We start from the raw sequence: 15,076 nt of genomic DNA on the forward strand, positions 1-15,076 counted from the left end.
AAAAAAGTGTCGCACAAAGTTTTAAAAAAATGGGGGAGGGGGGAGAGAGAAGAAGAAAACAACTATTTACGCTTAAAACTTGAGGTCTCATATTTTAAATTATCTGACTCGGCTAATCTAAATTCATATTCGAAAAAATTGCTAAAAGAATAAGTCTTTGGTTTGATTATTATTGATATATACATTTAAACTAAAAGTTTTGGTATTTAAATAAAATATTTAAAACCTAACTTTTGTTTTTTATTTATTTTAGGTTTGTGAATAATGTATTCATGTTGTTGCGTGGCACACATTTTAAACTATTTATATGACTTGTTAAATTTTGCAAGATGCGTATTTACATATCCAAATTGCCACCTATAATTTGTGACAAAAGTTTTGAAATTTTTTATTGTTAGACTCATAAAAATAAAGAAACAATAATTTACGCAACTCCAAATATGAAACTCCCAACAATATTATGGACAAACATAGTTGCTTGTTGGTTTTAGTTAATACTTCTTTTGTTTCGATTTATATAATATATTTTTATTTTTATTCGGTTCCATGAAAATGATACATATATTTTTTGACAAATATTTCATAATATTATTAATATTTTACCATGTTGAGTCTCATATATTTGGTAAAAGGTCTATAAATATGTACTCTCCTATTTAAAAGATCATTTATTTTAATGATAATCTTAAAATATTATAAATACTTCCCTTATTTTTCAAGTCCAACGTCCAGTCAAACTATATTATGATTGATGAAATGGAGGGAGAAATAAAAAATAAATAATAAAATTAGATAGTGAGAAAAATATTAATTAACTCATGTAATAAGAAATTGTTGGAGAAATGACCTTGAATTGGACCAAATATTCATATTTGGCCCAAACATACAATTGGTTTTATTACTTGTAATAACCCACCCAATTTAGTTCACACCCACCCACCCATTTGAACACATATCCACTTTTTATCTCTTGAGAAATTAAAAAATGACCATTGTTATTTCATAATATTGATTATTTTTTAAAGATAGGATCGAAAGATAACTAATGAATGTTATTTCTATGTTATACAATATAGTAGAGAATTATGACATCAACTTTTCAAAAAACGTTTCAATTAGATCATATTAACACTTCATATACATAGAAATATGTTTTAAAAAAATATAACTAATTCCCTTTGTTAATCATTTATAATAAAAGAAAAGAAACTTCAATCAAAATTGAGTAGTATACATTCTAACATTTACACATTTAGTTTTGCACTAATATTAAATTGTATACTTGTTTGTATTGTCTAATATTTATGAATTATTTATTTAATTATATTCTTTGATAGATATTCAATATTTCAATATTTTACTACATAAAACAGGCTTTTTACTTATGTCCTCCTACTTTGAAATATTCACAAGTGGATATTTAAATTTTATAAATAGAATTAAACAAAATGGGAAAGTAATAAAAGGACGTTAGATGTAATTTTAGAAGGACCTTCTCGTAAAAAAATCGAGTATTGGCGAGTCTTGGCAGCTCAAGTGAAAGTTTTTAGACTAGTCCCACTAAAGTGGGGCTACTTAAGCCACTTTAGTGCAAACCAGAAGGACTGGAGTTGTTGGATGTTGCTCAGTCCTGCTATAACTTAACAACCAAAAAGCTCTGCATCGAACTTCAGCCCCTTCAAGTTGGCCACGGGGTAACAGCCTCTGACGCCCCACACCACTGGGACAGGAGGGGGCGCGTGGTTCACCGGTTCCACCGACTAGACCAAAAGAGTGATTCAGTCGATACAGAAGTGTGTTGGTGCATCAACCTCTTTCTTTCACAGGAGAGGGGACAGTACGCTTTAAGCAGGGGCGAAGCTACCCTTGCCCGAGGGGTGTCAAGCGACACCCCTTCATCGGAAAATTACGTTGTATATGTAAGTCAAATTCTGATTGTATACCTATATATATTAGAATTGACACTCCTGAACCAAGTTGAAGTGTTGGTTCAGCGGTTCAGGGGCTACAAAGTTCCGCCTTGTCATTGACCTAGGCGTTGGGAGTTCGAACCTTGCTGAAGCCTATTTTTAAAAAAATGCTTTCAGCGTTTTTTTTTTGCTTTTTAGACAACTTGTGTGCATACTACTTTATATTTTGACAACCCTCAATCTAAATCCTGGCTCCACCACTGGCTTTAAGGAGCTTGAGCTACTCAACCGATAGGAATAGGGGTTTGTTTCCACAACTGAAAGATAATAGAAGCAGGATCGAAAACAAAATAAGATTGAGGAGTGGAAAGTCACTCGGCTCAAGCCGAGAAGCGGGGTAAAACCATTCTCAGAAGGAGCAAGTTTAGCGGATGGGAATGGAACAGACACATACAAACTATATAACANCTTATGTCCTCCTACTTTGAAATATTCACAAGTGGATATTTAAATTTTATATATAGAATTAAACAAAATGGGAAAGTAATAAAAGGACGTTAGACATAATTTTAGAAGGGTCTTTCCGTAAAAAAATTGAGTCTTGGCAATTCAAGTGAAAGTTTTTTAGACTAGTCCCATTAAAGTGGGGCTACTTAAGCCACTTTAGTGCAAACCAGAAGGACTGGAGTTGTTGGATGTTGCTCAGTCTTGCTATAACTTAACAACCAAAAAGCTCTGCATCGAACTTCAGCCCCTTCGAGTTGGCCACGGGGTAACAGCCTCTGACGCCCCACACCATTGGGACAGGAGGGGGCGCGTGGTTCACCGATTCCACCGACTAGACCAAAAGAGTGATTCAGTCGATACAGAAGTGTGTTGGTGCATAAACCTCTTTCTTTCACAGGAGAGGGGACAGTACGCTTTAAGGAGCTTGGGCTACTCAACCTATAGGAATAGGGGCTTGTTTCCACAACTGAAAGATAATTGAAGCAAGATCGAAAACAGAATAAGATTGAGGAGTGGAAAGTCACTCGGCTCAAGCCGAGAAGCGAGGTAAACCATTCTTAGAAGGAGCAAGTTTAGCGAATGGGAATGGAACATACACATACAAACTATATAATATCAAAAATTTAAATACGATATCTACCATATGACCCATTGTGCTATCCATAAGTTAAAGTCAATTTTTTATTAATTCAAAAAGTAGTAGTACTTACTATTCCTTTTGAATTCATTATAAAAATGCAAACATGTTATAAAAATGCGACCCAACATCTTCACTTCCTTCCATTCTTCTTCATCTCTTTCAATGGCAGAAAACACATTACCAACATTAAGGTAAATTACGAAAAATAACAATATCCATTATCGTAACCGATAAAAATTAAATATTTTATACCATATATTATACACTAAAAAAAACAGAGCAAAATGAAGCCATCAATAAACAGTAGCACTACATATATAAATATATATACATTCATCTATCAAGCTTCATCTTCATCTTCATCTTCGTCATAACAGAAAAATACAATACTATCCCACCCCACCCCCTCCATTGTCAGGTGCTGCCAAGAGTACTAAAAACCAACATCTAACCCCCACCCCCTCACCCCCAACCCCCATTTTCTCAAATTCATGATTTTTGTATGATAGTGTACATAATAAATAGCTACAGTAATAGTAGTAGTAGTAGTAGAATCCAACTCTTTTTTGGTTATCTATGCTTCATATGCATCACCATTTTCATATTTCTTCTTCTTCTTTACTTATGAGAAGATTATTCGGATCATTTTATCATATTCATCGTAAAAATTTCAAATTCCTTCAAAATCACAAATGGATGGCTACGACAACAACAGTAGCACCACCAACAACGAAAAAAATCGTTGTTATAATGGGTGCTACTGGTTCTGGAAAATCAAAACTCTCAATCGACCTCGCCACTCGTTTTTTCCCATCGGAGATTATAAATTCAGATAAAATTCAAGTTTCCAAAGGGATTGACATAACAACGAACAAAATTTCAATCAATGAACAGGGCGGCGTTGTTCATCATTTACTCGGTGAGTTTTCCGGTCCTGAGTTGTTTTCCCCTTCTGATTTCCGGTATACAGCTGATAACAGAATCACTGATATCATTAATCGCCGGAAACTTCCATTAATCGTCGGTGGGTCGAATTCCTTCATCTACGCTCTGTTATCAAACCAGTTCAATCCGGGTGTCGATGTTTTCGATGAGTTAAACCCGGTTCAGTGTATATCAAAGGAGCTTCGTTACCATTGTTGCTTCATCTGGGTCGATGTTTTCACTCCGGTTCTGAATAGTTACTTGTTTCAACGAGTCGACGAGATGATGGACTCCGGGATGTACGAAGAGCTCGAAGAGTTCTTCGAGAAAAACGGGTTTTCCGATCGGAACACCGGGATAAGAAAAGCGATTGGGGTACCGGAGATGGAGGGGTATTTTAGGAATTTGAAAAATTGTACCACCGTACAGGAAAAATGCAGGCTATACGATGAAGCAGTGAGAGAGATAAAGGAGAATACGAAAGAGCTTGCAGAGAAACAGATGTGGAAAATTCAACGGTTGAGAGAAAGTGGGTGGGACCTACAAAAAGTAGATGCCACGGAGGCACTCCGGGCGAAAATGTCGCCGGAAAACAGCAAGATTCCGGCGACGGAAATTTGGGAAAGACAAGTTGTATTACCAAGCATGAAGATTGTGAAACAATTTTTGTTGGAGTAGGTTTTCCAGCTAATTACACCTCTTCAAAAATTCTCCATTTTCAATATTTTTCTCTCGTTTAAAAAAAATATATATATACTATAATTTTTTGTTTTAAAAAAAAAAAACGTATGTAATGAGGCTGACGTAGTAACCAATTATGGTTTTTTTTTTTTTTTTTTGTAATTTACTACCTTATTTACAAAAATATACATAAAAAAAATGGAAGAACAATCAAAGAAAAAGAGTCTTCTATAATTTCTTCTTTCTCTATTTATTTTGTTTTTTTTATTGGATTTGTTTCTTGGAATGAGTTAAAAATTGAAGTACTTCGATAAATGGAGTATTTTGTGTTGAGAGTATACATCAAAACGAAAATATATACTCTATCCTTGAGAGTACTTAGAGCACTTTTTATTTTGTACGATGCTTAAAAAATTATAAATCAGAAGATAATGGTATTTATTCATCCTTTAAAATTTTTTTTGAAATTTTACAAATAAATATAAATACTTTTAAAAAGAATTAATTGTAAGGATAATATAGAAATAATTTAATTAATATTTTTTTGATTTGGTAAGATAAACAACTGATATGGAACAACTATTTTTAATATAATGATCAACTAATATAAAATAGAGTGCAAATAATTTAAATATATTGTGGTAAAAATTTCCAACATAGATCATAATATTCAAATTCTAGATCGCCTCCACTAAAGTTATTATATAACATAATGTATTAATAGACATGACAACATCACAATATCACACGAGAGACATCTAAGGAGGATATTTTTTTTGTTTTTTTGGTGTTTGATATTCATATTAGAGTCTGATTAATTTATATTCGCAGTGAAAAGTCTCACTTTGAATAAACGTTTTTTTATAAAGGTGATCTCATATTTAATACTTTAATTCGAGACTCTAATTAAGAAATAAAGAAATATTTACCATTATTTCAACGCAACATTTGATGATATTTAAGGAGGATTTATGTTTTTGACAAATTCATTCCTTATTAGTTATTACTTTTAACTCAAATAGCCAAATTGATCATATATCATTTAATTTATTATTGTACTATCATATAATTCTAATTCATAATTGGATCATAAGCTAACATTGACAAAGCTAATAAAGGGCTCAAGTAATTAATTAAAAGCTTTATGAAAACTCTATTGAGAGTGACCAGTGTATTTGAAAATTAATCTTAATTATGATATCCTTTTCTTGAACAATCAATTAAATTAAAAAGTCAATTAGATAATGTGTTTATCCACAAAAAACTCTTATTTTAGTAATCACACTTTGCTAGCAAGTGACTGTAATTATAAACTTTATGTAATATAATACATTAGATGTAATAGCACGCTTAATTCTACAAGTCTATAAGAAGGTACGTCCTTAGAGTATATTGAATCAGTATAGCTATCATTCTTCTAATCCAATAACGCAATTTGAATTAGTATCAAAAGTTAAGTACTAAATAATATTTATAGTATTATAACAAGTAATCTATTTTTTTAAAAAAAAATATTTATCATACATTTTTTGAACGATTATATATAGTTTTCTTTTAGGTACTGAAAATTGTCCAAATAAATCTTTCATGGTGGATTATAGTGTTATCAAAAATTGTTGCGTTGACATGTAGGGTGTGTATTAAGATTTCCATTAATTAAAATTGTTTAATCTTGCAAAGGATCGCCTAAATATTGTGTTATAACAATATATCTTATTTAGATAATTGTTAATTAGTTATATAAAAAATAATAACTATTTCATTCAAAAAGCAAGTTGAAAACAAAATAATTCCACACCAAAATATCTATAAGAGATCTTTAAAATTGTCAAAGATGAAGAAATTAATTTGACCAATCTTTAAACTTTAGTTAGATTAGATAAGATTAGTTCAATAAAATTATATATTTAACCTCACATGTGAGACGAAATTCATATGGTTTGATTTTCAAGAAGTAAACATTACACTTGTATTTTGGATAAAAATATATATTCTCTTTTACTTTTCTGTTTCATTATGACGTAAGATTCGTCTAAGGTATCACGTGAATCACTTCTTCAAAAGCTTTCCACCTAGAAACTTGTCTTTCTTTCGTGTATATACATCTCTCATAGGCACACCCTCAATCATGAGCGTCACAAATTTCATGTCTTAATTATTTACCATTTACGCTCTTTAATTCTTGTTGTTGAATATTAATTATCATCTTGAAGTATATATATAAAACACGATCTAAGAGACAACCTTGTCATAGCTCTCGATTACCCTCGTTGGCATGCAGACGAACATGTATATTTTTATTAAATTTAGAAAATCATTCATTATTAATTAATCAAGAAGCAAATTGAAAAACATATATATTAGGATTATGATCTCAAAATGCAAAATTAGTGGAGCTACCTAGTTTTAATTAAATAGTTTGGGATCATTAAACATGCCAAGGCACACAATAGTGGTATGCATGTAACCCCTATAACTAAGTGAATCATAATATTAAGCTCCTAAATGGAGTATATCCTAGTAGTAAAGAATTAACTTAACTTTTTAAATTTAAATTAAGACATTATTTGTGAATCTGAATTCAAAAAAAATATTGTCAATTTATTTATTTTACTTACCATAAGATTGAAACATCTTCCTTACTTTCTTAATGTATGTATTAGCAACTAGTTAAGCTAAGATACATATATAAAAAGAAACGAGGGAGTATAGTTTCATCTTTCTCACATTTAAATATTTTTAAAAAATATTTATTTTTTTATTAAAATATTACTTAATTTGTCTTTCGAAAAGAAATAACGTATCAAACTTTCTGATGAAGATTTTTTTTTTTTTTTTAAAAAAAGTATCTTAATTTGTCCGCGGATAATGTAATATATTATGTATTCGCATTATTTAATTATTGTTATAACATGTTAATATTATTTTAACTTTCAAATATGCAAGAAACTTATAAACTCTACTATATATATTTATTATAATTATATACATATAATGTTAACATTTTAATATGGCATGATCATGTTGTAAAGAAAGACAAGGGGATGATGGTGGAAGCTAAAATGGGAGAGATCCAAGAAGAATAGAAAGAGTGAAAGACAGAAATATCGAATGAAGACTCATGAATGAGTCCTTGGAAAGTCTCTCTCTCAAATAAATACAAATTACTCTCTCCGTCTTATGTCATTATATATTGAGGAAAAATCCTTTTGGCCAGAATGATATTTTACCTATGTTAATTTTAACTTTTTAAATATTTTTACCCTTTTAGTTTTAATATTTTTTTAACTAAAAAATGGAAAAAAGACTAGTTTATTTTAAAATAAAAAAAATATTATAATTTTTTAAAATTTCTGGTCAAATTTTCTGGCCATTTAGCATTTATCATATATTCAAATATTATCTTTCATCTATCATAAATTATAGAGATAGGTATTGAAAATATTTATGAATTGACGAAAATTATTAGATTCGTTCTTGAACTTTTGACAGCCTTAAAAACACTTCATTTACTTGACTAACTAAACTTAGATACACCCCTGATCTGTCACTTAACATATCAGGTGGTCTCAAACTCTTGTAGGAACATGAAATTCTTAATAAAAAAACTCTTAATACTCCCTCCGCCCAATAATAATTGTTCACTACTATTTTGGGATTTCCAACAATATTTGTCCACTTTATTAAATCAATGGATAATTTTACATTTAGTTCCTAATTTACCCATATCATTAATTATAGTCATTTCTCTATTACATTTTTCAAGACATTATATTTATTAGGAAAAAAAGACAAATATACCCCCGAATTATCGTAAATGATATGCAGATACCTTCCGTCATACTTTTCGACATTGGTGCCCCTGCCGTCCAAAAAGTAGAGCATATATGCCCTTCACTCTAACGGAAGACTAAATAGAGACACATAGAGCAATCTTATCTGTCGATCCGATATTTAATAAATGTGGAGTCAGTGGATAATATTATGACACGTGTATATCCGTTAGTAAAAAGGGCATCTATGCTCTAGTATTTGGACGGCAGGGGCACCATTGTCCCAAAAGTATGACGGAGGGTATCTGCATACCATTTACAATAATTCGGGGGTATATTTGTCTTTTTTTCCTATTTATTTCTATTCAAAGGGTGATAGTAAATTACCCTTCTATTTATAATTTCTTAAGCACTACGTAAAATCAATAATAAACACGTATTATTGGACAGAAAAAAAATAGAGTATTATTTAACTCTCTAAATCTGAACACAGCCGTAGAAGTAGTATTCTATTGCCAAAGCTAATAAATATGCAATTAGGTGTTGGTCAGTACGCGTGCGGTTTCTTTAGCGCATGATTCCTATAGAACCCATGCGGCCACCCAACACTATTTCCTATTCCAATTTAATTAAACTTATATATATATATATATATATATATATATATAAACAAATATTTTGTTACATGGTTAGTATAATTTAACTTGTAATATACTAACAAATAAGTACTCTTCAATCATGCTACAAATTAATAACTATACCCTCTATTTTAAAAAAAAAATAATTTGGCCCTTATTGACTTGATAGGCATTCTACAAAAATTATTTATTAGAAAGTTGTTTTACTAATTTATTTTATATTTTGAAAATCAAATCTCAAATGAGTCTTACTTTATATAGTTATTTAATGATAAGAGGAATATTGATGACGGTGGAGTTAGGGGAATTTGAACCTCTCTCGATTGAAAATTACAATAGAAATTATCTATAAATTTTGTTTTCTATTGTTAAACTATAGCTAAATAACTTGAAATTAACATAAATTTTTCAATAAAGATGAATTTTGTTGTTTAGTGACGAAAGTTGTTCATTGCTACCAAATTCCTTTTAGTATAAAGATCGAATGATGAATCCCATTAACTTTTTTTTATGTATTTATCTGTTTATATATTTGAATTTCTTTGGACTAATTATACATATACTTACAAACTATTAGCCCACAAAAGTTATACACTTGTTAAGCGTTTGGACATACAATTTTATATCGCGATATAAATTATGAAATGAATTACTACTATATTATGCACAAGACTGATGAAGTGTTTTGCCCCATAACTAAGTGTTGTTCTTTTGACTGCCATATATGACTGTTTGAGTATGCACAAAAAGGTATGTTTGTTGTGTTCTATGCATGCTCAATATTTAAATATTTGTTTCTTTCCAAGGCCACATTAATTAAAAATTAAAATTAAAAAAATGAACCTTGTCCCTATTATATGACTCATTTTTTCACTAGACTAGATGCATTTATATTATTATATATATAGTCCTTCTACCTTATATCTCACGTAACTATATTACAGAAATAATTTAGTACACCTACGAGAGAAAAAAATTTAGGTGGTGTATGTCTCAAGACGACATTACTACTGGTACAGTACAAGAATTTAACTGTGGAAACTATCAACACGCCACATTTGCAACAAATAATGATGATCATGTGTTGTTAAAGCATGATCATTATGTTTTTAATTTGTCGCAGTTACGTAGAGGTGTCATGTGGACGGATTAAGTTAAATTTGAATAGGTCAAATTGAATTAAGTTTAAAATGAATTGAACTTGTTGGCCTCCATCATGAAAATCACATACAATCCTCTCCGCCTTAGGAGCTCATCAACATTCTTGTTGAGATTTGCCTCATCATCATCGTATATGATCCTTGCTTTGACGCCATATTTAATTGGAGAGACTACATAATTATGTGCATACTTCACAACCATATATGCTATTATTACCTTTATATATTTTCAAAATATTACGTATTTTACCACTAATATAGAGTTTCCTATCATATATTAAGTAAGATAAACTTAGATACATGTATTTTTGCTATCATATACATTAAAATAGCAAGATAAGTGAGTGATATGGGAAGGGAGGCGAATGAGATTTGTTATGTATCCCAAATACATGTGAATCACATTGGATACACACAAGTATGTATATATCTTGTGTGATTCACATGTTTTGGGATACCAAATATATAGGAGAGTTGTGATCGAGATTTTTTATGTATCTCATATACATGTGAATCGACTTGGATACAATGTATCTAAAATAAATTATACCTAATTTTGATTCTATGTATCCCGAAATACACGTATCTGAATGTATATGAAAACACTAAAATTTGGTAAGATACATAATACTGCCAACTAGAATATATCCAAGTAATTAACTCTTAAACTAATGAAATTTATTTAAGTTAATCTTCAACACATGACCCATATTGTCCGCTTTGATCCAACATACCTTGGCCTCATATCATCATTGGGCTTTTCTGTTGGACCATTACAAAGTAGAGATAATAGGTTCAAGCCCAAGACCAATATTCCTTTAATTTTGGGAATTCACCTGTATTTATTTCTCTCTCTACATCGCCACTCTCACAAATCGAAACTAACAGTCGACAGCGCCAATAGTTTTAACGATTCCGATAAGATTCAAGTGTTTACACGCCCTGAAGTTGGAGGTTATCACCATTTACTCGGCGAACATTCCGATCTGGAGTTTTCCAGTTCCGACTTCCGGTTTACAGATAAATTCAAAGTCTCCGATATCAATAATCGCCGGAAAGTACCATTTATCATCGACGGGTCGAATCCCTTAATCAAAGCCTTGCTATCGAGCCCGGTTCTGAATGGGTTGCTTAGCAAACGAATCGATGAGATGTACGACGAACTCAAAAATGAGTTTTCCGATCGGAGCACCGGGTTGAGGATACCGGAAGAAGTGAAAAGGATAAACGGAAACACGAGGTATCTAACGGGGAAACAGATGTGTAAGATCCAACGAGTAGAGGCTATGGAAGCTTACCGCCGACGATGTCGCCGGGAAACAGCAAGGTTCCGGCGACCGAAATTTGGGAAAGACAAGTTGCATTACCGACATGAAGATTGTACTGTGCTGTGCTGTATTGTCTTAATGAATAAAATGTTTGTGATAATTGTTGTATCTTTTTTCGTTGTCATGTAATGTAGTATTTTTAAAATTTGGATGATTTAAAGTTATCATCAAATAAAATGAGAAGAAAATATTAAGACAACGTTGCAATCACCTAAAAATATTAAGGCAAGATTCTGATCACCTAAATCTCATTGAAATAAAACTTTTCACAATAGATTTCAACTATATAATTCACTAAAATTTAACTAACAATCAAAATGTATTTTTTCACGATAAAAAACGACAATATAACAAAGTAACAACCCTCCAAACAAGGTTTTAATTGAAATTAATTAAAATGTATTTTTGTTGGTTCAACTCTTTGAAAATAATATCAAAAACTATATATATAAATTATGGTTTTGGTGAACATATCTAGCTTATAACTTATGGTCTTTATTTACACAAAAGTGGCTTTAGTTTGAACCTTATTTTTCTTTTATCACATGTTACCTAAATGACTATATAAGAAGTTTTAAAGGAGCAAGCTTTTTTGGACAATCATATTGAATATGTCTGATATAAAATCTTTTATTTTTTTGTCTTCTGATGTGTGATTCATCTAAAATTGATGTGTGTTTTCTTAAGAACTTATTATCCCCTAAAATGTATGAGTATTTTTCTGTAAACTCCACTAGTCGACACACTCTCATAATTATTTACAACATATCAAATGATTATGATGTCACAATGCATAATTAGTTGAGCTAGCTAGTGTTAATTAATTCGTTTGAGATCATCAAATTACATGCTAAGGCAAACAATGGTGGTATGCAATGTAACCCTTATATGGCTAATTAATGATTAATAATATTAAACCCCTCAATATGTCCTAATATATATTTTAAAAAAATACTCTAACTATAAATTAAATTTAGACTAAAATAGCATCGCATGCCTTCCAAACTGCAGCTTCAAGTATTTGCAGCGGCTGAACTTAGACATGTTGGTTTAATTTAAAATAAGATGTTTTATTATAACAAAAAACAATCTTTTACTCCTTTCATCCAAAAATACTTGATAACGAGCACTATGGAACTTATGCAATACATAGATGTATTAGGTTTAACAATGTGATATATGTGGATTTTATTGACTCTTATTAGTAGGCGTTTGGTCATGCGATACCATATCACGTTATGGTATCGTGAGATGGAATCAGCGTTTGGACATGTGACTTTACGTTGATTCCATCTCATGATTTCATATCATGAGAGGTGATATCATATTCTCCAAAAACTATGATATGGAATTATATGGTGATTCCTTATCATGATTTGAGATATTTTAATAAAATAATTGATCCATGAGTTTATATTTTGTTCAAACAACCCCACATTTATATCTACTAACCATTTGTTTCATATGTAAATAAAATTTATAATCACATCATTACTTTTTAAAATTTATTATTCTCACCGACATAAAATTTATTATTCTCACCAACATATAGTCACTTTAACTCACACCTCACGCTTGTGAAACTTTTCAACATTCACTTGAAATAATTAACCGGCCTGTTAAAATAGTTGCCGAGGCAATTAGCAAGATGGCACCAACATTTATACAACCAAAAAATATGGCTGGTGTACATTTCAAAATTCGACATAATACTCGATTTTGGCCTTGGTTTAAGGTAAAATTTCAATCACATTAATAAATTTATTTTATGGCCTTAATAGGTGAACATTTATATTTTATGTGTAAGTTATTAGTATTTAGTTACATATTTCCTATCAACTTTGTTTAAAGAGATAATATTTATTTTATGACTTTGCATTGTCTTGAAAGCACTATTTTTATGTTGTTGATGCTGGTTTCCGAAACACAAAAGGATTTTTAGCTCCATACAAGGGACTACGCTATCATTTGCAAGATTACCGAGGAAGTGAAAGAGAGCCTCAAAATGCCAAAGAACTATTTAATTATAGGCATTTATCTCTGCAGCAATGTGATTGAACGGACTTTTGGAGCTTGGAAAAATAGATTTAGAATACTAAAACAAGGCTTGAACCATTATGATATTGATACACAAGTGAAAATTGTCATAGCTTGTGCAGTGTTACCTAATTATTTGCGAAAATATCAAAGTAGTGATGAAATATTTATGGTCTATGAACATGAAGATATAGTTGCGGAGGATATTGACAAACAAATGGCTCAAAGTAACAATGTTGGTTCGTCTTCTCGGTCACATGATCGAGAAATGCAAGTTCAACGTGAGGAAATTGTCCGTACTATGTGGGAGGATTATATTAAAGACTAGTACACTACAATTTATGTTCAACTTTTTTTTTATTAAATTAAAGTTAGATGAAACAATTACTTAAGTGGAGAACAAATAACTTTGTAATAATTTATTATGCGATTTTATAATTTTTTGTTTATTTGATAAGATTGAATAAACAATTGGGGCTATTTTAATAGTTTTACAACTTATGTGATTTTTATGTTTATGAGAAAGTATACAATACAAAAATTTCATATCGCATGTCCAAACAAACCTTCAATTTCATCTCATTATTCCATATCATAATACCATATCATGATTCCATATCATGATACCATATCGCATGGTCAAACGGGCCCTTAGTACTGAAAGAATTGATCGGACTTCAACATAAATATCATACATATATCAAATAAAATAAAAACTTATATATTACTATTTGTGCATTAAAAAAAAAGAATTTAACCAGTTCAATTGTAAGAAAACATAAAATGACGATAAAAGCTAGCATGGAGACTTCAACACCGATCGAGAAATAAAAAAAATAAAATGATGGAAGCTACGATTAATGGGATCCAAGAAGAATAGAAGAGTGAAAGACAAAAATATCGAATGGGGAGTCACAAAGGAGTACAGTATCTTACATTTAAATAATAAAAAAAAGTAAGTACTTTCTCCGTCCATGTTTAACTTGGCATATTCGTAAAGAATCAATTAATAAAAAAAAATTACCTCTTTATTCTTTAAACGGAACAAATAAAATTAAATATTTACTTTAAGTAAAATGAATAAGTTTAAATAAACGGTGAGCGAGCTCAATAATATTGTACTCCCTCTGTCTCTAATTATTTGTTTATTTTTGAATTGACACACCTATTAAGAAAATAATAATTGACATAGGGTGTGTTTGGTATGAAGGAAAATGTTTTCCATGGAAAATGTTTTCCTGGAAAACAAATTGATTTTTGACTTATTTTCTCATGTTTGGTTGGTGAGTAGAAAATATTTTTCGGAAAAGATTTTTACTGTTTAATTTATGAATGAAAAATATTTTTGAGAAATATCTTTTATTTTTATTAGAGTAGAAAATAATTTTTGAAATTCAAAATATATTTTAGAAACAAACTTAAATTTTTTTTGGGGTTGGTAGGGGGTGGGTGAGGGGGCGGAGGGTCGAGGGTAGGGG

At 30.5% G+C, this 15,076-nt stretch overlaps 1 protein-coding gene across 1 annotated transcript; it reads left to right on the top strand.

The window, feature by feature from the left end:
* Positions 1-3,565: 3,565 nt before the first annotated feature.
* LOC125866891 (adenylate isopentenyltransferase-like) lies at positions 3,566-4,682 on the top strand. Its single transcript, XM_049547274.1, has one exon. It carries the CDS (start codon positions 3,634-3,636, stop codon positions 4,657-4,659), a length of 1,026 nt encoding a protein of 341 aa, XP_049403231.1. The 5' UTR covers positions 3,566-3,633; the 3' UTR covers positions 4,660-4,682.
* Positions 4,683-15,076: the final 10,394 nt, after the last annotated feature.

The sequence above is a fragment of the Solanum stenotomum genome, chromosome 6 (assembly GCF_019186545.1).
Source record: "Solanum stenotomum isolate F172 chromosome 6, ASM1918654v1, whole genome shotgun sequence".
In the NCBI taxonomy this organism is placed as follows: Eukaryota; Viridiplantae; Streptophyta; class Magnoliopsida; order Solanales; family Solanaceae; genus Solanum; species Solanum stenotomum.